This window comes from Pelodiscus sinensis, chromosome 13, assembly GCF_052426305.1.
Source record: "Pelodiscus sinensis isolate ZL-2025 chromosome 13, ASM5242630v1, whole genome shotgun sequence".
NCBI lineage: Eukaryota > Metazoa > Chordata > Testudines > Trionychidae > Pelodiscus > Pelodiscus sinensis.
Window position 1 is genome coordinate 26,502,479 of NC_143064.1, and position 24,481 is coordinate 26,526,959.

Sequence of the window (24,481 nt, forward strand, 5' to 3'; positions counted from 1 at the left end):
AACCCTAAGGCCACCGATTCTTTAGCATTTCATCATCTCCCAACATTTTTAATTGGGCTGACAAATCCCCCTCTCTCACAGCATATAATGATATTTGGTGGTTTAAGTAGAGCAGCAGCCTCTAAAAGGCCATTCAGAGGCACAAAAAGCTCCAAGTTATCAAGTGAAATTTTTGGAGAAGCCTAATTAATTAAGCATAAGACAATGTTCTGGATGCATTTGGAAATGCACTCCAAGTGCTAAATGTACCCAGTAAGCACATAAAGTGGAAAGAGAATAGAAAACAGAGCAAAAGCTGAGAGAAGATGCATCTGATGACACACCAAACCCAGAGCAGTGCTTCAGACACGCTGCTAACTTATAATTTCAGAATTTGTGGAGGGCAAGGGTTTCACAGAGAGAAACAGCCACTGAAGAATAGTGCAAGATGGTTTATCATATCATCTTGCCCTTAATACAACACACACAGCTATGTAAAAGTCTTAACATGAAGAAAAGCTATACAATAAAGGATTCTCTAGACAAATGACACTCCCTTCTATCAGGGAACCAGTAATTCTCTCCTCTATATTTGATTACTAAATGAGCTTTGCCCAGAATCTTGGACAGATACTTTATCAGTGCTCTTGTCCATTTTAGTGCAACATTAGGAAATCACTGCAATAAACAATCAGACCTGGTTGCAAAGCTTGCCTGCTGCAATAATACCATAGATACAAATGTAACAAGTTCACTTACTTTTCCTGCTGTGAATGCATCACCACCTTCTTAAATCTTTCCATTTGATTCCATTTCACATTAAACCCAAAACATCTTATTCTCATTTAAGCCTTTCACTGCTCTGTCCCCTTGCCCCATCAATGATACCAGCTTCAAGTACCCATTTGTAAGTTTCTTACATTAACATCTTTATGCTTTCTTCCTTACTGCCCCCTACTCCTGATCTGCAAAGCTACCATGTAATGACCTTTCATATATCTCTTTAGGATCCCCTTGAAACTGATAATCAACCAACCAACTTATGATGTCTAGGTTAAAGGGCAAATGTGGGTAGCTGATATTCTTTATATTTCTAATGATCAAAAATGTGTTATTGCATTTCTAACCTATATTATATATTTGATAGCATCTGTCCCCTCCAGCCCTGCACTTGTTACTTGTCTCAGATTGCAAGATTCTTGGAGTGGGATCTTCACATGACTTTGTAAAATACCTAATGAGACTCCATCCCAATTGAGTCCCCCCAGTGTCTACTGTTATAAAAATACTTAAAGATGTAGAATAGAACTAATATTGTCCCACAGGGATTTTGCAAGTTAGACCAATTCCACCTCATAAGGTTATTATGAAATTGAATTTTAATATGTGCTTTGTGAGCTCAGATGTAAACGTAACATGCACAAGGAACAACTGCTCTATTTTCTTTCAATTTCTTCATCTCTGCTGCCTGTATGAAGCACTGCACATCAGTGCTTTACAGAAATGGGTCTATTCTACTTCTGGGGTATGGAACATCGCCAAGAAGTAAAATACAGAAAACCACTCCGGCACTCAAAGTGACCTTGGCTGAACTGTCAGTTGTCCCAACCCACCCACAAATGGCTCTGGCAGTTAGAGAAAAGAAAGGAAGTGGAAAGAGTGGTTGCATATTGAAGGGCCAGAGGAAACAGCCGCACATACAGGCCACCAGCAGGGGAAACATTCTTTAGCAGAAATCAAGACTAAGATCATAGATGAGTTAGCGTCACAATCTATGGCTTTTTCTGTGATTAACTTAAAGAACACAATATTTTAAGTCTAAGCACAGTAAAATAGTGACAGCCCTACAGCTTTATGGTGTTATGCCTCCTGCCTGCAGGATATAGCTTCTCTCTTAATACACAGTACAGTAAAACTCCAATTATATGGCATTCCCGAGAGTCTGGCATCAAAATGGCCTAGTGAGTGAGCTTCAGCAAAAAATGAGTCACATGGCTTTTATATACAGTATATAGTCTGTGTGTGCGCGTGCGCGCACACATACACATTTTATAGTACCTCCTGGTAGTCCGGTATATCTGATAATTCGGCACCACATAGGTCCCAAAAATTCCGGATTATCAGAAGTCTACTGTACCTGCTCTCTTGCAATAAGTCTTTAATCTGAGCCAAAATCCACTCCACCTCTGAGGAAGAATTACACCATGCTTTGCGTGCTTTTCGTAAGGAGTGAAGCTCCTGAAGAACCTGCATAAGAGAAAACAGTATCTGTAAATGAATATATTTTGTTGTACAGCAGTCACTGCAAGCAGGAGGCACTACTGTAAAGAGCAGATTAATGAGCCAGGAATTTCATCCACAACTCTGACAGTGGCTCTCAGAACTTCCATCTCAACAGCAGTATAAATCACTAATACAGGTCTAAGTCAGGCCTAAACTGAAAGAGGAACATGATCAAGGATTTAGAGGCAGGAAGCTATGTTCTAGGATTTGTTAGTTTTATTCTCTGCTTCCTGGCAAGTCCATCTCTTTCCCCAAGTCTCCAGCAGTAAAAACAGATAATGCCTACTTGAATCAGGATTCTGTCATTAATATTAAACGTGTGGAAGAAACCAAAGTGTCAAATTAGCTCAATGATTTATGCAGTATACAGGATGTAATAGATGAAAAACAGCAAGCAAGGGGTCCTATAGCAAAAACAGAAAAGACTAATACTAGACATATGTGCTACCACTCTAGAAATCAGTCTTACCTTCAGTTTCCCACCCTAGGCATGTAGTGACTCGTCAACAATCTGATAAGCATAAGCTTATCCGATAGTCGAGTAGTGACTCGACTAGTCGTTCTCCCTCTTGCTGCTTCTGATAGAGGCAGCAAGGAGGAGCAGCAGGAGCTGGTACTATCACTTAAAATACAGAGCCACAGCACAGGTGGCTACCCCCACTGCGACTCTGCATAGCAGTCCTATCAACTAATTATAGTCACTACAAACTGTATTGACTGTACGATTAGCCTGGTAACCGCAATTTAACATCCTTATCCCATACACACACACGCTTTAGCACAAAGGAGTACAAGTTACACACTGTGCTAATTAGGAATATTTGCTCCGAGAGCAAGTGGCATTTCCATCACCAGTGGAGGGCACCTTCTGTTTACAAGTGGAAATCCATATGCGTAACGCTAGTGGAGGCTGCTTGAGATGTGACATCACTGAAAGTGCACGTTTCCCAGTGTTCTTAATGCCTTGGTGACACGCTTTTGCAGTTTTTATGCATGGGAGAAGATGCAGACACATCTCAGCATAGGGTCCTTTGCACTGGATTTCATTCCATTTTGCAGTGCACGTCTCTTGTTGAGAGACGTGGCTTAACAGGCCTTCTGGTTTGAAGTATCTGTACGCCGGGGGTAGATGACATTAATTTGCTGAGCACTGACATCGTGGGGTTGGACCCTGTTTGGAATAGACATGGCCATGCACTGCTAAGCTTACAGTGTAAATCAGACTCAAATGATACATACATGATACAAGCAGGCCAACCCTTCATGTGCTCAGAGTTTTGTTTTTTAAAGACAATGCAGCACTTTATGTGAATCACAAATAGGCCTTCCTGCAAAATTCTGTTCTGAGGTGGCTGATGAATACGGAAAGTTAAGGAGTTACAAACACCGGAGTAGGTGCAGAAGTTGTTGTGCAGATGATAATACTGAACGAACACTAGTTGGGCCCTGGAAGAGCCTAGGGAACTGCGATTTCTTGTGCCTGTTTGAAGTTATGAGTGTTTAATTTGCTTAGAATAGTCACAATGACAAGGTGCAACAGATATTTTTTGTTACTTAAAACAAGTCTGAGATGTGACAAATATCATAAAACAATAAAATACCTTCAAGCTGGATAAACATGATCATGTGCAGGAATGAGTCCTTAGGTTAGAGCAGTGGTCACCAACCAGGTGATCGGGATCTATTGGTAGATCTTGGAACCTCTGACAGGTGTCCTGGAGGCTATAAAGTGCCAGCACTTTATCTGCTCCTCCCCCTTCCACTCCCACTGTCATGCTTCTCCTGCTCTCTGCCTTGGAGCTGCTCCCCACCATCCCCCTGCTTGCTGTACAGGGTTGGGGAGGTAGATGTCAGACTAATGTCAGGGTGTCCTGAACATCTGTACCCCATTCTCCACAGAGAGGGGTACAGATGCTCAGGATGGAGGGAGCTTGCTGGCAGCCGTTCCTATGTCTGAATGTGTGCTGCATACTTAAAGGAGCAATGCGAATCTCTGTCACTTTCACACACCGCGCGTCTGTCACTCACACAAACACGTCTTTCACACACACTTCCGGACCCAACACATACTTGTATTGCTGTTACTTCTTTTATTTCTTTCAAAATGTGTTATTTTAGGTTTTTGACTGGTCTGTGCATTTTATAATTTTTAATCTCTCTCTTTTACTTAATTTAATTTGATTTGAATAGTGAGTTCTAAAATACCTAGTCTGTCATGGTTGGAGTAATTATCTCTATGGTAATTTTTTAAATATATATATAAAATATTATAACTAGGTTTTTGGTTTCTGCTGGTGGCGCACCTTAGTTCAATAGTGGTGCACATAACAAAATTAATTACCTCTATTTTTTTCCCCGAACCATATGCACAACATTGGTAGGGAAGTAGGGATATAAAAACCACGTAAAATAGTTAAATGGCTTGGTCACCAATTAACCACCAGCCACAAGAGCTGCTCCAGCCCTGCCACCCCACTGCAGCCGGGGTCCTGCTGGCCAGGTTCACTGTGGACGTGGGAGTTGCTCCTGCTAGCTGGGCCCTCCAGATCACTTGTTGTCCAGTAAGCATGCTGGTAAAGGTAATAATTACCAGGTAACCAGTTAACTGTTTAACCTTTTGCATCCCTACTGGGAAGTCTTCTGGAATCGCACCCAATCTCTTGGAGGTACTTGCAGCTAAATTGGGAGTCTGCTTTAGCCTAGCTGTGCTGCTGGACTATTAACAGCCAGACTCCCTGCTGCCCTGGGCCCGTGCTGCTGTTGAAAGTGACTGGCATGTCCCTGCAGCCCCTGAGGGAGGTGAGGCAGGTGGTCTCCCCATGTTGCCCTTGCCTGCAAGCACTGTCCCTGCTGCTCCCATTGGCTGATAATGGGGAACCATGGCAAATAACAATGTGGGAGTGGCGCCCAAAGACGGGGCAAGGGGGCAGTGTGTGGCACCACCTGCCCTCCCCAGGAGGTGCTGCTTGTCATGCAACCTGCTTTTGGGTTTGGCATAGAGTCAGAGAGGGGCAAGCTTACCTTAGCACCACTGCATCAATGCCCGGGAGCCACCTGAGGTAAGCTTTGCCCTGCCCCAGTCTTGAGTCCTTCCTTCACCCAAACTCCCTCCCAACAACCTGCACTCTAAACTCCCTCATGCACCCCAACTCCCTGCCTCAGGCTCCGCCAAAGTCCCTCCCACACCTCTAACTTGTAGCCCAAGACCAGAGCCTGCACCACTAGCCCCTGCCCTAGTCTGGTGAAAGTGAGTAAGGATGGGGAAAAAAGGAGGGATGGAGTGAGCAGAGCAGGGCCTCAAAGAAGGGTTGAGGTAGGGGCAAGAAGGACGCAGGGCAAGGGTATTTGGGTTTGAAGTAGATCCAGGATTGCATTTAAATTCAAAAAGTGATCTTGTGCCTAAGAGTTGGAGACCACTGGGTTAGCGTATTTATTCAAAAAAAAAAACTCACCTAGGTCTGATCTATTTTTTGTTTCACTGTTACAATCAATACAGTGATTTTACCTTTACCGGTGTAGTTAAAGCAGTATAACCTCCCTACTGTGGATATACTGATATAAAGATGGCTAAAGTCCTGCAAATCTGCAGATATCCACAGGTATCTGCATCCACAGATGTGAAAGCTATATCCATGAATCATTTTTGCAGATACCAATTTTGTATCTGCACAGGGCTCAAAAAGATGCCTTATACCACCATTGCTTCCTGGGCTCGACATGGACCAGAGGTTACTCTGGGGGATGCAGAGCAGCCTCTGTCCACGGGGAGCTCAGACCCCCATGGACAAGGGCTGCTCTGTAGGAGGCAACATGAGAGGGCAGGTGGGTCTGCGGGAGCCAATAAGTGCGGGGAGCTTGCATGTATTGGCTTCAGCCTTCCCCCTTCAGCTTCTGTGCTGCTGCCTGTCTAGCAGAGACAGCAGCACAGGATGGTGGAGAGCTCGCAGATCCAGTGCTAGTGGGGAACTGGCTTTTAAGCCAGCTCCCATTCCCCCTCCCCATCCCCGCTGCCTCTGGGGAGTGGAGGGGGAGGAGTGTGTGTAGTCGAAAGGACTAACCAAAAAGCCAAGGCTTGTCGGTTAATCATGTATTCGTCTGCATGCTGACATCCCTAATTAAAACCAGAGACTGGGACTCAGGACTCCTGAGTTTTAATCTCAACTTTGCCTTCACATCTCTGTAGGATTCCAGAGAAACCTTTTAGCCTCTCTGGAGCAATTTTCCCTGAACTTTTAAAATGAAGCTAATTTGCTTACTGTGCTGTAAAATCTCAATATTTGTAAAGTCAAGTTTCAGTCATTTGGAACTTCTTGGATTTGCAGCAATGAAGTTCATGCCTCACTAAACGTGATTTTGATTGCACAGGATTTTCTCCTTGAATACTGGTACTAAGGAAAGAGCAGAGGCTGGAAGGACAATAAAGAAGGGTCTGGGGAATTTTAATCACATGATGAATCAATTGTTTTAAAAACAAAAGAGAGTACTTAGAAGTCTTCCCCTCCTACACAGGGAAACTATGTCACCTTCTATCCATTTTCCCCACTCTTCCACTACACTGCCAGGTGCTGACACTATAAATAACATTGGTCAGACTACTAAAATACCATATACACAAGACCCTGAGTTACTAGAACAGTCACTTCCTGCTCTGCTCCAGGAAAGGGTGCCAGTGCCTGGGCTGTCTAAAAAGCAGTGGGGCAAACAGCTACCCTGGGCCCGAGCGCACGGTGTGGCGAGGGCAGTTCCATGTCCCCAGAAAGGGCAGGGCCTCGGGAAGAAGGGGTGGGTTTGAGGCAGTCAGCCCTTGGCACCGCCCAAAGAGTGTTGCTGGGCCCCTTCAGCCCACAAAGCCACATGGAGCACTTGGCATAGTGCTCTGGCAGCAATACAAAGGAGCCTGGGCAACAGTCAGAAGCTCCAGGCCCTTTGAAACACCGGGCCCTGTGGAAATGTCCCATTTACTCCCTCACTTTTCCCGGTCAGTGGTCCTGCAAAAAGAGACTTTTAAGGCCCATTTACTACCTGTCACACCATTGCACTGTATCATATTTATTTGTAATGATAAAGGAGTTTTGCGGATCCCAGTACTGAAGAACTTCATTGCTAGATGTGGTTTATTGTACCCAAAATGGAGCCAAAAAAGGAAACTACTCCCCCACATCTGACCCACCTCCCTAAACTCTGGAAGAAATATGTAAGTATTCCCCAGCAGATATTTAGCAATGATTTTGCAGTAAACCAACCTATGTGCTGAAAACTGTACAGTTATACCTTTTAACTTATAATTCAGATAATGTATTTAACATAATCCAATAAACAAAAAATGAATGAGGCAAAAAGGAAGCATTCAACTAGGAGTTTTGCAGAGATCCTGTCCATGGATCTCTAACACTCTTGATTGGGAAAAAATTCTCAAAATGCTATAGTCCATCTATTAAAAACAAGAGGAAAATTCTCACAGTTTACTCCACTGAAGATGTATTTTCCATTAATCAGCTACATCCCCAAGCTTTTCCCAGAGCTAATAAGCACAGACTGGAAAGACACCTTACTTAAGAGATGTCTGACAAAAAGACCTGTGCACAGGCTAGCATGAGCGGAGAGTATGTTTTCCGAAGCAGGAGCATGCTAAAGGGTTTATTTGGCTAGTTGATATCAATAACAGGGCATTTACACATGGCCGTTCATGCATGCCATTCTGATGAAATAAAATTGTTTTTCTTTTGCAGTTGACCCAGAACTAAGGGAGGGAAACATTATATACACACACCCGTCATCTTGAAATCTAGCCAATATGTTTAAAAGTAATTCCAGGTTATATACCAACCTCTCCACTTCCCTTCTGCTGCCAGTTTGTGTACTTTTATAATCAATTTCCTATTCATTTAGTGACTTTTTTCTCTTCCCTCTCTCACTGTTGTAAAGATCTAGTTGTAAAAGCCGAGGAAAAGGACATTGACCGTGTCTAGCCAGTTTCGCGGAGACCTTCTATGAAAGTACTGTGAAACAAACAGAATAAACTAGAAAAGTAATTTCCAATCTAATCTTTCAGTTCTAATCATCAGGCTACTTATAACAGCAGTAACATTTTTGAGAGATTTTTTTTTTTAATTGTATCCCTTTGGTATCTATGTTCATGCCAAATTTCTTCCACAATTTGATCTGAGGAAGTAGGTCTGGCCCACGAAAGCTCATCACCTAATAAACCACCTTGTTAGTCTTTAAAGTGCTGCATAGTCTTGTCTTATTTTTCAGAGAGAAATATTATTCTCATATACAACTACCAAATACAGTTTCCCAAGGATTTTAGGAATTGGGAATGGGATGTTATCTCCACATGTACCTCTAAGAGAAATCTGGATGTTTATTCCAAATGCATTATAAAGCTGCTAACTGTAGTTCTCTCCTATGATTTAACTAATTGTCTGTATGGTGGAAAACAAGGAGTCACTGAAAAATATAACTTTAGGGAAATTGAGATGAAGTGTTCTCAACAGGCTTGATCCAAAGCCCAAATAGATTCCCCTGGGCTTTAGCCCCTATCTGAAGGTCTTCTAAAGTGCCTGTCAACCAGGGTCTCTCAACATGCTTTACTAAGGACATTAAAATATCATTATTGCTGTCAAGAGATTTCATTATTTGTCACAAGTCAGTGGTAAAATTTCTGTAAGAGTAAAATCCATGTCTCCTACCTTTCAGCACTATTCCTAGCAGCTGAACCCTGACACAAATATAGCAGGCTAGCTACTAGAAAATCTGGACCAAAAACCTTAACCTGTTTCGAAACGACTGATATTAATCAGTTCCTAAAGGCTTTGGGTCCAATAATTAAAAAAACATTGGTAAGCACCCTGAAGGAATAGGAAGGCACAAGATCTGCGGAGAAAGTTTTGGGGCCATTACATACAAACACAAACAACCATGCTGCAATGTGTAAACATTTCAGAAGCCACAAGAAGCCCATATTTCTTGCTCTCTGCAAGGAGCTCGTGACTGCTTTGCTTTGATGATCCACACAACCAGGTTCCATAATAAGAGTTCTCTTTTCATCAGCAATGCCCAGAGCCCCATCTACAGCCCACTAGATAAACTGCTCCTTTACTCACAGCAGTTCTTTCATACTTTAGATAAGAATTGGCACTTCTGAACTAGAAAAAAAAAAAAGCATGTGTGTGTACGCATGTTCCTGAAAAACAGGATGGGCACAAGCATCAGACCTACTGAAGTGACATTCTTATGCAGGTTTTGCTCCCAGAATGGTTTTAAAGATATTTGGGAAGGAAAAAAAGATTCCTAAGATTAGGGTGAAGTTTCCCTATGCTCAGTGCATGACACCTGGTAAAATTATTCATAATCAAGCAACTTCAATGGCAATCAATCTTACGAACATTCAAATTAACATTGAGACCAAGCACTAGTAAAAAGAATCCAACTGTGCAGTATTTCTTTTTATTTACCCTCTATCTTTAAAGTCTTAGGGTTCAAACGAGGAAGGGGCTCACAAACACACTCTCCTATAACACCTCTCACATGAGGGAGTGGTGTGACTGACTGACTGACCTAACCCCTCTTTCCTGGCACACTCTTCCCTGTATCTCAGGCTGAGCTACCAGAATGGAACCACCTCTCCTGGTACAAGGTACAGCATCTTCTTGGGGCAACAAATGGATGGGGAGAATATAGGGTCGCATGACCCCTCCCCAGATTTCTGCTAGGGTTCTCACTAGAATGTGGTCAACAGCAGCCTTTTGATACGGTGCAGGAGGGAAGGGATGGGAGCTACTTTCACGTGCAGCACAGGAGTGTGGGGGGGGGGGGGAGGAATGATTTGGGAAACCTCCTCTTTCCCCACCCACCGATGTGGCTAGAAGTTGCTTGTCCCTTCCTGCCCACACAGTGTCAAAAGGCACCTAATATCGTCAGGCTGCTTCTGGCTCCCAAGATAACCCAGCTGTTCCTCTGCTACAGCGGTGCAAGAAGGGGTTAAGCGCTAAGGATACAATGTGTACCAGGGCCCAGGGAATCTGACTGCAGGAGCTTCAGCGAACCCAGCCAGAGAGGTCACTCAGCAAAGGAGTGCACCTTACAAGACAGGGCATCCTAGGGGACAGAGGAAGACCCAGGGCTGGGATTGATGAAAAGGATGCTAAGATGCTACCCCGAGGACTACAATGGAGCCTTCAGGGTCAGGGTGTGAACAAGCTGGAAACTGCTCCTCTCCACCACCTTCCTGCTACTCCAAAGCGTACATGAGGGGCAGAGAGACTTTCTTCGCCAGCTCAGTGCAGGGCTTCACCACATCAGGATTTGGTTCTTCCTCACCAGTGTCCTGGATCAGTGGGTCTTAGGTTTTCCTGGGGGCACTGGCCTAGCCAGAGGCAGTAGGGAATGAAGGTGCTTGCTGGTCAGGCTATTGGTGAACTCAGTGCTCTGATTAGGGGCTGGTTCTCCACCTTGGGAGCCCCGACGGGGGGATGGGAGTATATGGAGAAGCAGCAGGGCTGGGCTTGAAGGGGCAAAGCAGGGAGAGAACAGCAAGAATGGAAGCACATAAAAGGCTGATAAGTGGGCAGCAGAGGTGATATGTAATCGGCTGCCATCTGGCACCTGTCTGCACTCACCAACCACTGTACGCAGTGGCAGCTAGAAAAAGGATAGGGAGACGGCCCTGCTGGCTGAGAGCTGTCAGCATAGTCCCTGCTGCACGCCAGATCAGCAGGAGAAGCAGCTGGCCCCAGGTACTACACTGTCACCCTTCCACCAACCGTGCACACCAACCCTCATTGTCGGCCACTGGACCTCATCCCACTCATTGCTGGGGGGCAGGCAGCTGGCGAGCAGAGATGCTGCCACCAGCAAGACCCCACCAGTATTGATGGGTGAAGAAAGAAACTTTGGGACAATTTGCCAATTTTTAAGAAAAAGTTGGACACATGTAAAAGGCTTTAAGTACAGGACTGTCCCTTTAAAATGGGACTTCCGTTATAATAAACTAGCCAATCTTTCACACAAATATTCCAAGTCAGGCCCTGCAAGGCATGTCAATTTCTCAGGCTGTGTCTACACCAGGGCTACTCAACTTTGGAAGCCCTGAGGACCACAATGATACTCTCAGAACATGCAGAGGGATGCAGCTTACGTGTGGCTGCATATACATGCAAATAGCTTCTTTCACACTGATGGGCAAGAATACAAAGATTAAGGCAAGACAACACAACACGCAGGCTCCATTTAAATCAGTTCTGCTGATATTAATAAAATGCAATATTTACCCGATTTCCACCCTTATGACAGCACTTTTAATGAGCAATGACAGTCCAGGAATTTAACTACTAAAAAGCATATCAACAAAAAACTATTATATTGACTACTCTTATTTTGGCTCCCCCTCGCAGGCTGAGTATTGTGCCCAGCGTAAATCCAAACCGCACCGCAAGCCGAAAAAAATGGGCCACGTGCCGCATGTGGCCCAGGGACTGTGTGTTGAGTAGCCCTGGTCTACACTAACAACAACTCCCCCCCCACACCTTCCATCTCTTCCAAAAGACAAAAGTTTTGCAGTGGCAAGTGGTAGTGTGAGCAGCTCACTGTGAGCAGGAATGCTCTTTGCTGAACAATGCAAACCCTGCTTGTGGGGGTGGGTGGAAGTATTTTGTCAGCAAAAAATGCCAACAAACAACTTTCATACTGCCAGACTTTTAGGAACGTAGCCATGTCGCTAAAAGCTGTGTAGCATAGAGAAAGCTCAGTCTTTGAATAAGAAGATGTGATAAAAGCACAGAATCACTGCACAATAGGAAAAGAAGTAGCACTCAAAGAATTAGTCAAATTGCACTTACCCCAAACTGTTGATTTTTATAGGACGCCAGCACCTCTCTGACTTTCTCTAGAAATAAAAACAATTACATAATTTAAATAAGAGGTAATGAGGAGCTAACAAAAGTTCCATTTCACTTGCCTTCCTCTCTCTTTAAGGAACTAGTGAGCTATTCCCTCTAAACTGATCCCCTTGGGCAAGCCATTTACATACTGCTCAATTCTTACTCAAACCATAAGACACTGAAATACACATCATATATAAATCCAACAGTGGCAATTCTTTAATTATACTGGTTGAACCTTCCTTGTCCAGCACCCTCAGGACCTGACCCATCCCAAATGAGACAATTTGCCAGATATGGGGAGGTACCTTGCCACTAGCCTCCCAGGACACTCCCCCTCCCTTACAGTTGGCTCCACTCCGGCCTTAATGCCACTGGGCTCCAGCCTGCAGGGCTTCAAGTTGGGCTGGAGCTCCCCAGCCTCTGCAGCCCCACTTCTCCCCCATCCAACCAGGGATCCCTGCTGGGAACAGGTAACTGAGGGTGAAACACTGGCCATCAGATGGTGCTCCAACACTGAAGAGCTGATTCCCAAGGAGACCAGCAAGAGGCACTGTAGCAGTGAGTCTCAACGCCGTTACACCTCAGTAATGCAACTGTGGATGTTTATTATTCCAACAAACATCCAATCCTTTTTGTACTTCTGCTAAACTCTTGGCATCAAGGATATATTGTGGCAACAAGTTTCACAGGCCAATTATGTAAGTCAAAAAATATTTCTTCTCATCTCTTAAATGTCCGTCTATTTCTGTAGCTCTTCTATTTCTATTGCATCTCTGAGATAGCCAGGACACTATGTTCATTTCTGGTTAAGGATGTAACAATTCTTTCAAAACACATTACCCTGCATATGTTAACATTGACTTATCTGCAATCAGGCTGTCCAATCATCTGAATTTTGATTATGTCTTATTGGAGTTCTTCAGAATATTTTCTAGATTTCACTATCTTAAATAATGTAATCATATTAGAACTAAAACCATGAGTTGACCTATTAGGTCAACTTACAGTGACCATAGTAATTATTACTAAGTCCACACTACCCTTCTCTTGGTGGTGGTGCAGAATGCAGAGCAGCCCATCCTCAGGGAGGTTGGGCCCCCCATGGACAGGTGCTGCCACCACAAAGCAGCATTTGCCCACAGAGGGCCCAGGCTCGGCACAGACAGAAGCTGCTCCAGGAGATGCGGAGCAGCTGCTGTCTGCGGAGAGCTTGGAACTGCCGTAGACGGGGCTGCTTCATGGCAGCCTCCCCCTCGCTTCTGCTCATAGAGGCAGCGGGGCGGGAGGGAGGTAGGCAGGCGGCACTGTGGAGCCAGTGCTGAGAGGAACCAGCTTTTAGACAGGTTCCCTCAGCACTGGCTCCTGCTTCACCCTCCACCCCCTTCCCTGCTGCCTCTTATACAAAGGCAGCAAATGAGCAGGGGGGATGCAAGTAGCCGACAAGATTAACCAATAAGTCTCGGCTTATTGGTTAACCACCTAGTCAACTACTCATTGACATCCCTAGTGTCAACACATAAAATATTGGCTCCTTCAGCCAAAACCTTCTCTCCTGATAACTTTACACACACAACCACCATGTACAGTAGGCTGGGCTCACAACTAGAGGCAAGGTCTGAAAGCAGACCTACTGATTATAAATAAATAAATAAATCAGAGGCGACAAGGGATCATTATGTTCATTTAGTCTGATCTTTTGCATTAACACAGGCCATACAATTTCACCCAGTAATTCCTGCATCAAGGTCATAACTTCTGGTTGAGTGCGCCTCTGTCCAAAGTTTTATTACACTGTGACCCCCTAAATTCAATATCATTCAGAAATCAACATACTGATAAACACTGCAACCAACATTCTTCCTCTTAACCTAGCTTTTTTCAGAGGCATTAGAACTGCTTCTGATGGGAGAACTGCTTCTTACTTTTCAGCTTCTATTCACTGCTCAATGCTTTTCATAACTGCACCACTGTTCAGTTACACAAGACTGCTACTGATCCAAATAGATTTTGAGAAAGCAAAAGCGCTGCTTCAACAAGAGGAGATGGACCAGGCTGAACAGCATGGCTATGTCTACACTTGCAGCTTCTTGCGCGAGTAATATGCAAATGAGGCTAAACGTGGAATATCACCGAACCTCATTTGCATACCGAATGAGCCACCATTTTTTTCAGAAGAGACTCTTGCGCAACGAGCATCTACACTGCCCCTTCTTGTGCAAGAAAAACCCTCTTACACAATACCATTCTTCCTGAAAAGTAATAGGTGTAACGGCATTGCACAAGAGGGTTTTTCTTGTGCAAGAAGGGGCAGTGTAGATGCTCCTTCTTGCACAAAAGCCTCTTCTGAAAAAAATGGTGGCTCATTAGGTATGCAAATGAGGCTCAGCGATATTCCACGCTTAGCCTCATTTGCATATTACTCGGGCAAGAAGCTGCTAGTGTAGACATAGCCCATGTGTCTGCAGATAAAGCAGGAAAATACAGAAAACAGACAGGCTACAGCTGAAACTGACTGAAAATTCCTTCTTCAGAGAGGTTACTTGGCCAGCTGGGGGTTTCTAATACTTGGCTTAAGATAACAGTAAATTAAAACATAGGAATAGAAAAAAAGGAGCAGTACCTCTGTTGTCCACTGTTCATTTGATACTGATGACCTCTCTCTCTGAAGGTATCTTCTGCTATTAAAAGGGACCTATTCAGCACTTGCTGGACTGATGATGTATACCTAGAGTCCGTTTGTTTTATTTTTAAATAAAAGAGACTCCTATTCTGCATTCAGTTTTGTGGGCACCAACTGATGTCACTTAGATTATCTGATTATGCCCACTCAATAGAAAAACACTTCAGAAATCCCTGGACTAAACAGATGATCTTGGCTTTTTTAGGAATGTAGTAGGGAGAATGACAAGTGGGGAATTTGGAATTAACCCTTGGATTTACAGTCAGGGTTTGACACCTGGCTTGATCAGTTTTAACACCAAATTATTCCAATGTAATATATATTATCACTCTGATACTGGGTTTTCCACTGCCAAGAACAGCACTTGTGCTGAAATCTAGGCAGTTGGTATGAGAAGTCAGATCCAGACAAAACCATAATCCCTGAAGAGCAATTCTACCACCTATGCTAAGGGAATGTAACAGGGTAGCTTGCCCCTTAAAAGGCCAGAAGGCCCAGGGCTAGCCAGCCCTGTTTAATCAGCCCCACCCTCTCACACCTGCATTGGGTGTAAGGCCTGAAAGAAGGAAGCCCAGTAGTTATGGGCTGATGGTAGAAAAGGAATGGAGCTAAATCCTGTAGTGAATCCCTGCAACAAGGGGCTAAGTTCCAGGGAGGCAGTCCTGGAGCTAGAGAAATGGGGAGCAGAAGAGAAACCTCAAGTGGGACAAAAACCAAGGTGGGTTTTGTTTTTGTTTGTTTGCTTTTTAGACAGGGTACAAAGTTTGTTTGTTTTTTCCCCCCCCAGCATTTAATTTAGTGTATAACTTTGTGTATTTCTACTAATGGAACAAAGAGAAGCCCTGAAACTTGCTATTCTGTGAAAGAAGCGTGTGATTCTGTGTGACAGGGCATCTCAGGCTTATATGTAGAACAGACTATGGGCTGGGCTCAGCTGGCTGAAAGAGCCCCTCCCCCATGGCCCTGCTGGGCATGCTAACAGGTGAGCCTGAGTATAAAAGGCCCTGAGGCAGCTCATTCTGGGCAGACTGCCAGAGGGGAAGGCACTCCAGAGTAGGAGCCTCAGTCCCAGCAGCCACCATCACCTCAGCTGCTGCTGCAGCCACAGCAGCATCTGCAACCATGGCCAGAGAGACCATCCGTGAGGACCTGACCGGCCAAGCGATGCAGTGAGAGCAAAGCAGCACTCCAAGAACAGTAGGAAGTAGCCCAAGGTGAAGGATTGTCCTCCAGGCACTCAGCATGGGACCCGGTGGAGAGGGAGGGCGGGGGTTCCCTTACCCCCCACTCTGTAGTGCTCCTGTGCAGAGGTAGTTTACCTTAGGCCTGTGGGCTGGCCTCAGGGCCGTGTTTACCCCCACAGAGGGGAGTGCTGTAAGGACTAGACCTCAGCCATCTTTACCCCTACAGAGGGAACTGATATTTGGATCCAGGCTACTGAGCCATATTAACCAAGATAGAGGGGACTGTTATTTGGACGCAGGCTGCAGTGCCATATTAACCCCTCTAGCGTGGACTGCCATTTGGGAATCTGGCAGTGGGGCAATATACCTATCCTGGTAAAGGGGAACTGAGACGTGGATTCTAGCCATTGGCCACAAGGAGGCTTGTGGGGAGGCTTTGACCCAGGATCCTGCTTGAGGGGAGTGCACCCCTCAACATTCTATTCAATTGTTTGATTTGGAAGGACTTTATGCTGGCTCAAGGGTAAGCTGGGCAAAAGGATTTTCAAGAGAGCATCTGAAAAGAGCCAGCTTAGGGCCTGATCACTTACGGCTGGACTTAGATATCCAAAAGGGACACCTAACTTAAGCCACCTGGATGGAGGTTCAAGTAATGGAAGACCCAAATAGACCAGCCATTGTAAGACCAATGAAACAACTAAGGGGAAAGCCCAACAACCCCACCTCTTGTCACAAGGAATTGACAGCTGGTCAGTAACTTCAGTGCATGGGATGCTTGCTCTGGAGCAGGAAGCCTCAAACAGGGAGCATATCGATCAAGTGACAGTAGCAGTACATGTGTGTTCTGTAAGCTCCCAGTTACTAGAAGATGCTGATCTAACTCAGATACCTCTCACTGTTTCCCAAACACCTACCATGAAGCTCCTTGTGTTTCTGATAGGCTGGTAGTTGTGGGTTCTGAGCCTCCTCTGTGTCACTGTCCATCTCTATTTCAGTTGCTGCTGCCTCTGCCTCCTCATTCTGCTCTTCTTCACATTCTCCAGCCAGACTATTGCCCAGTTGACGGCTCCAGTATGTCCGCCGTAACCATTCCAGCACCACATCACAACCTAAAGGTAAACACAGCAACACACAGATTTGTAACAGGTCTTTAGCCCAGAGAAATTCACTATTAGAATACAGAAGGCTAAATATACACTAGTAATTAAGGTCTAGAGTTAGTTCATCTCTGAATTTAGTAATGCAAGTGGTATGGATAATGTGTCCTGTTGCTAAGAAAGGAACATTTGACAGCCAAGACCCAAAGAAAATGCTGGGGGTTGTCAGCTGTCAACTTGTTAGGTTCTAACAATGGACAATTTCAGTCCAAGACACAAATGTTCTGGAAACTGATCAGATTCTTCTACTGTGCCCATCACTGTAGCATTCAAGCACCTAATTAGTGCTACCTGTGTGAAAATTATACACATACAATTACCTATTTTTTCCTAATCACAATCTCACTACTCTAACCACTTGTAAGAATTCAGTATCTGCTCAAGATGAATCCAAAAAAAGTTGAGAACCACTGGTCTAAGGACTAATTTGTAAAGGATTATGATGTCATAATCCAGTAAATAGTCTGAGGATTGAAGTGAGAGGGTAGTTTTAGGTGGGTCCTGCCCCCCTTCCCCCAGCCTGAGGGGAGGGGAGGGCCGGCCCAGCACTAATTCCAGTGGTAATTCCTATGGGCTGGCTGGGCTTCACAACTTTGGGGGGGGGGGGGGGGGGAGAAGGAAGGAAGGGGAGGGGTTACAGCACTGCTCAGGTTTGACCCTGTCTCTCACAGTGCACCAAATCTGTTAGTGGACTTGTGCCCTAGCTCATGAGGCTGCAATGACACTCAAATGTGGCCTATCTGCACTTTGTTGTCATGATGGCTGGGCCAGTCTTGAATGATGCTAGGACCTGAGGTTGCAGTGCCTGGAGCAGGGAAGTGAGCCCAGTGGGACAGGAGTTGCCACTTGACCTTTAGAAACATTCCAGTGACCCAATTTAGGGTCCCCATCCAAGGGATGAGAAACCTTGGATTAGATAAAGGAATTTTGCTGCTAGAAAAGCGATTATCTAGTACATCAGTACTATGGTAGTGGGGGCTGCCAATTCTCCGCACCTCTGCGGAGTTCTTAACCAAATCTACATAGAGGAACTTGAAGTGTCAGAATTTGAACACTTAAGTCTGACAATCTTGTCTTAAACGTATTACTTTTTGCTCAAGAGAACTAAACCCAGCACCTTGCCCCTCTTAGCTCCTGCAGCCAGAGATGGCAGACAGAAGGGGGTACAGGAGCACCTACAACATGATACCCAGTTTTCAATTACCATAAAGTGGTGCTATCTCCATTTGTCACTCCTTCCCTTAAAACTAATGGCTCCTTAGTCCTTCCCCTTCACTTCCTACCCCCACATCCCTTCCAGTTGGGCTGAGAAACTTTTCAGTTTTATTCTTATCCTGAGTTTTTAGATCCCCCTTTCTCTTCTCCAAAAGGAAGCTCTGGAGGGAAAGGGCCAGTCGTCTTCATTCCATCTGTCTCGTTACCTCTTCCCCTCCTGTGATCCTTTCATCCATACCATGCTGCTGCCCCCAAAGTAAAACCTGATTTATGCTTTTGAAGAATAATGCTTTAACACCCCATTTTCCAGATTCTCCTCTGCTCTAGGGCTACTGTCCCCCTGTCACATTCATCTGTCCAGGCCCTGTTTGCCCAACCATCTGGGACTGATGCCACATCTGTCTCCACATTGATTTCTTCTGGGAGTCTGTGGATCTTCTGTCTGCCATGGAAACAGTAAATCCATGTCCAGCAGCACCACTTAGTGGAATACTGAAAACAGTACCTGTCAGCAGCCAAAATACAAAACCTAGCAGCTCCCAGAAACAGTCTCCTTAGGCCAGTGGTTCTCAACACTGTGCCTGCAGGCGCCATGGCGCAGCGCCCCCCACCCCCTCCGGGCATGCAGTGTGTGGGCTGGCCCTACCCCCCGGGCATGCAGCAGCCCCAAAAGGTTGGGGACCACTGCCTTAGGCACACAGTGTCCATGTAAATATATGGCTCACCTCTTCTGCAGGCAATTAGTTGAGGCAATTTCCCATGGGTCAGATCATGGCGAAGGTTCACAATCCATATTGGGATGTTCATCTTTGAAAGAACCACAAAATTACTACAAGCGGCATTGCATTTAAACACAGGCAGGTGTGCAGGCAAACAGACACCAAGCATGGAAGAGAGGTAAAAACACCTCACAGCCTGGGACATTTTCCTATGCAATCCTGGCTGCCTAGAACTGTATTCCTGCATCTTTGCCTAAACAGTTCTTCAGTTCATTACGAGCCTGTTGATGCTACCTTCTCTCCCTTTGCTACTCTTCTTGCAACTTTAAATGGACAATCAACTTGAAATCTAGTCAGCGAGGAGTAACTTCTGGTCATACACCAACCCCAAGTACCGGTTTGGTTTTTATACTGTAAATAAGTCTCTCTTCCCCAACACTGTTAGAGATCAATGCAAGCAACAGGGGAAGGTCACGGACCAGAAAAGAGTAAAACTGAATATCCACAAAATACACTGCAAGCAATTCTTCCCTCCCTCATCTTTTCATTCTCAGAATTGTAGGTCTTGCATGAAACAATAGTAGGTAACATTTTTCATAAGTGTGATTTACACCAGGATTCATTTAACTGAATAACTTAATCCTGAGAAATCTTTGAGTCAATTTTATTTTATATCAGAGGGGTAGCCGTGTTAGTCTGAATCTGCAGAAGCGATGAGGAGTCCTGTGGCACCTTATAGACTAACTGAAGTGTAGGAGCATAAGCTTTCGTGGGCAAAGACCCACTTCGTATTTTATTTTAAATACATTACAACATTTGTTCAACTCTGACGTCCCTTAAAAATGAGCTTTGATTGGACAAGGAGTGGAGTACTTTGAGATTTTATTGTCCTTGTATTACTAATTTTCTGAATCAGGAAAGTTAAAGATCAAACAGACATTGACCCTGTGCATAAGGCAGCATAGTACCTATAGTGTAATCTTAAATGCTATGTATAGTCCATTATAATTGACACTTTCAGCCCTTCCCCTGGAAAGCATTCAGTAGTAGTAGGAACAAGGACTCTGGTGGCACTTAAAAGACTAACAAATGAATTGGGGCACTTGAGCATAAGTTTTCATGAGATACAAGTCACTTCAGATGTTTGAAGTCACTTTAGATCTTTGAAGAGGAAAGAAAAAAGGAAGGGCTACAGATGTGAGCAGGACATCATTGCTAATTAAACTCCCATCCTGTATCTTTTTTTTTTTTTTTTCTTTCAAGCATCTGAAGTGACTTGTATTAGGGCACAAGCTTTTGTGAGAGACACTTGTTAGTCTTTAAAGTGCCACTGGAGTCCTTGTTTGTTTGGTGGTTGTGGTTTGTTTCAGCAAAAAAAAAAAAAAAAAAGACTAGCATGGCTACTCCTGAAACAAGTAATAGGAAAGACATCACTACCCCATGAGTTCTCTTGCCATTCAGCTCAAATTTTAGTTTAACCCCTTTACCCCAGCAGGATCCTGAGCTTTGGTATTCATGATGGGATTGGGGGGTCCATTTCTCTTTTGAAGCTATCCACTTCAAAAGGAGACAGGACACTGGCATTGTACAGGGGATTATTGTCGTATTAGCCTTGGGCCTCTTGAGCAAGATTTTAACAGTGGGCTTAAATTCCAAAGGATTTTAAACTAGACCCTATCTAATCACAGCTCAATAGCCAAGACACGCAAGTACATACTGCGGAGTAAGATGTAAAGGGTTAACCAGCACCCGGTTGGAGCAACCTGGTACTGCAGGCCCTGCCCAGCCCAGTTGGGTCCTCTGTACCACACAGGGGGGCTCCAGCCCACCTGACATGCCCCCCCACCCATGGCTAGGCACAGTGGGGCGGACCCCACCTGGCCAATACACCTAGCCACTGGAAGGAATGCTTGGCTCAGCCAGAGCATCCAAGCCAGCCCCACTGTGCCATGGGCAGAGGGAGGCTCTGGTGCAGTGGGCAGGTAACAATTTACACAGGATATTACATCCCTATGGGGGGGCCCCACAGGCAGTGTTCCCTCTAACTTTTTTTTAATCACTGGTGCACATAATTCATTCCACACACTATGGAGATGTGATGGGTGGGGCCAAGAGATTGAGAGCGTGGGAGAGAACTCAGGGTTGGAAGGATGAGGGCTCTGGTGGGGGGAAGGTGTGCAGGCTCTAAGGTGGGGCTGGGAATGAGGTGTTTACGATGTAGGAGGGGGCTTCAGGCTGGGGCAAGAGGTTTGGAGTGCAGGAGTGGGGTCAGGGCAGGAAACTTAGGTGGGTTCTGGTCAAGAGTTAGGGTGTAGGGGGGGCTCAGTTGGAGTAAGGGGGGTCTAGGAGGGAGCTAGGGTGTGGAGGGGACTCAGGGCTGGGGCAGCAGATTGGGGTGCAAAGTGCTTACTTAGGGCAGCTCAGGGAAAGGGGTGTTCAGAGGACAGATGGCTCCATGCTCCCTGGGGCTCGCCTACAGGCACCACCCTCCACAGCTCCCATTGGTTATGATTCCCAGCCAGTGAACTGCAAGAACAGAGCTTCCCTGTGCTTGTGGGGACAAAGCTCCAGCTTGGGGGCGGTGGGGAGGCATGGCAGTGAGCAAAACTGCTTCTCCCTCTCTTCTCTTTATATGTCTAAATGCACATAAAAACCAGCCAGGAACTCTTATTCAAAAGTACCTCTTTAGCTAGACGCCTCAAGGGAATGTTGACAATTTTCTGCTTCCGCTCTGTGATTAGATTCACAAATCTATGAATAGGTTACAAACGAGAAGAATATTTCAAAGATTAAAAACTGCTAACAGAAGACCTGACATATGGGCAGAGTTAACCCATACATTCAATTGGGATATTGCTGTTAGGGAACTTCAACATAGAATTGCTAAAAAAAAAAAAAAATGCATTCCCCCAGTAGGTCCTTTTCCAACTGTGCTAAAACCTTTTAGTCTTACCTCACAAGAGCCAGACCATAGGATAGGACTAGTTCATGAGACCTCATGTTGCCAGATGTATCCAGGATTTTACAGCGAATCAGATCTGCTGTACAATCCACAGCTAAAGGCATTCTGTTCCCATACCTAGAGATAAGGAAAACATGGAAAAACATCTTACTCCATGCAATAAGTTACTTGGCCTTGGCATAAGCAAACTTTACTCCGAGGGTCACACAAGCATGGAAATTGTAGGGAGGGCCATTAATGCTCACTAAACTGGGGTTGGAGTGCAGTCTCTGGAGTACAGCCAGAAAGGAATTCAGGGTACAGGAAGGGAGCTCTAGGCAGGATAGTCAGTTGAAATGGGGGGAGGGAACCAGGTGAGGTTCCAGCTACGTGTAAAGACTCTGGGGTAGAGTTGGGGAAGAGAGGAGTCCAGGAGAGTGTTTTGGGTTGGGTTGGGACTGGGGAAGGGGGGGGGGGGCTGTCCCATAAGACAACCAGTAGGAAGTGCTGCAAGTCAAGACTAAGGTGTATCAACAGAGAATTGTATTAAAGAGCATCAACAGCAACACAAAGGTCCCAGGACTGGAAGGAGTGGTACACTGCAGGTCAGAAACAAAACACACTATCAGAGCTGTAAGGTGAAAAGCAGGGGCCACCTGCCTGTGTTAATTAACTTGTTAGATGTTACTTAACTGGTTCATAAACTAAATGGGAGCAGGAGGGGACCACTCCAGCCTGCTGAACCGAAGAGCCCCACCCTCTTCCCCCACCAGCCATAAGTGGACAGGGGCTGCTCTACCCTGACTGCTTCCAGCCCCATGTCAACTGCTTCCTGGTAATGGTGGAGGTGCCAGAGTGGAGAAGGATCATAGTAGTGTGCTCCTGCACCCTATCAGGACATGTCTACACTACCAATGTTAGATATTGGGTAATTGACTAGTCGTGTAACTGTACAAAAACCTATTGTCGGTTACATGATAATTCAATAGTCCTTGGGGGGCAGGGCTGGAAGCCAGTGTGCTACCAGCCCCACTCCTGTGGAGCCCCCTGCCATGCTGCTGCTGTATCAAAAGCAGCAACATGGGATGGGGGTGTGTGTGTGTGTGTGTGTGTGTGTGTGTGTGTGAGAGAGTGAGAGAGAGAGAGAGATCTGAACCCTCCACAATAGAATCAGCAGCGATTGGGGGGGAGGAGGGGGCGGCACTGCAGAGCCAGTGCTGAGGGAAAACCTGCTTTTAGTTGGCTCTCCCCACCATCGAGGCCTGGGGGAGGTGGGCAAGTGGGTCAGCAGAGCCAATACATGCAGGGAGCTGTCTTGAAAGTTGGCTCCCCGCTTGGATTTGCTCCAGCCTACCCCCTCACCTTGCATGCTATTGCCTCTATCAGAAGCAGCAGCGTGAGGGGAGGTAAATTCAGTGCAAATTAAGCTAGCTCCTCACAGGTACAGGCTCCTGCTCTCCCCCTTTCCCCCCCATACAGAAGCAAGGGAAATGAGTGCAGTCAACCAGACTCACCAATAGGCCTAGTTTTATAGGTTAATCGTATTGCTGACTTCCCACTGACAGCCTTAGTCTATACTCACCCAGATGTTCGACTAAGCCAATTGTTAAACGCTGGAGTTAACAGACCTTAATTCCATCTTGCCCCCCGGCTTCACAGCGGGAGGCCGACCCGAGCAGGGGCTCCTGTTGACTTCCCTTACTCCTCAGAACTAGGTGCCAGTGTCGTCGATGGGGGCGCCATCCACACTCAATGGGGGGGTGTCTAGAGCCACTAACCCGGACGCCAGACAACGGGCCGCCGCGCTGACCTTCTGGCTAGTCCAGACACGGCCACAGACTCGGGCGCTGCAGCTGGATGCGGGGCGCCCACAGCCCGGGCTGGACACCAGGGCGCTGTGGAGTCAGCCCCTCGCCCCGCTCACCTGCTCCGCCAGGCCGACACCCGGTCCAGCGCGTCCCGCTGCAGCCGGCAGTCCCCGCAGTACAGCCCCACCATCACCTGGTCCCACTCGGCCTTGCTCCGCCAGGCCACCACGTTCCGCCGCGGCGGGCGCTTGGCGGGCCCCGCGCGAGCCCCGCTCCCCGCCATGTCTCGCGCCCGGAGACCACCCACTGGCCTCGAAAGCGCTGAGCCAATCGAAGCCGAGATAGCAGGGAGCGCCCGCCTCTTCCGCTGAGCACGAGGGGAAAGGAAGCGGGGCCAGGCTGAGGGAGTCTGTTCGCGCGTGCTCCGTAGTAGTCCGCCGGGCGGCGTCTCCTAGCAACCCAGTAGGTAAGCGCCTGCTGGGAGACCGAGCGCTGCTTGGGCTAGCGCCCCGCCCTATCCGGCCTCGTGTTCTCCTCTGCCGAGAAGCGAGTTCGGCAGCGCCTCCCCGCCCCTTACAGTCTGGGATTCCCCCTTCCCTCCCGGGCTGGGAGGGGTTTCCTCCCCCTGCTA

At 46.2% G+C, this 24,481-nt stretch overlaps 1 protein-coding gene across 4 annotated transcripts in view; it reads right to left on the reverse strand.

The window, feature by feature from the left end:
- LAS1L (LAS1 like ribosome biogenesis factor) overlaps positions 1 to 24,180 on the reverse strand; it is a 62,870-nt gene extending 38,690 nt beyond the window's left edge. For 3 of the 4 annotated variants that reach the window (XM_075940833.2, XM_006136144.5, XM_025178017.3), the window contains exons 1-7: positions 23,967 to 24,178; positions 22,055 to 22,180; positions 21,783 to 21,852; positions 19,108 to 19,189; positions 16,925 to 17,119; positions 12,102 to 12,148; positions 2,117 to 2,226 (exon numbers count right to left, since the gene is read on the reverse strand). In XM_075940833.2, the coding sequence (XP_075796948.2) occupies positions 2,117 to 2,226; positions 12,102 to 12,148; positions 16,925 to 17,119; positions 19,108 to 19,189; positions 21,783 to 21,852; positions 22,055 to 22,180; positions 23,967 to 24,133 (797 nt within the window). In that variant the 5' untranslated portion in view covers positions 24,134 to 24,178. Of the gene's footprint in view, positions 1 to 2,116; positions 2,227 to 12,101; positions 12,149 to 16,924; positions 17,120 to 19,107; positions 19,190 to 21,782; positions 21,853 to 22,054; positions 22,181 to 23,966 lie in introns of all 4 variants that reach the window. The other variant, XM_025178018.3, reaches the window with a different exon arrangement.
- Positions 24,181 to 24,481: the final 301 nt, after the last annotated feature.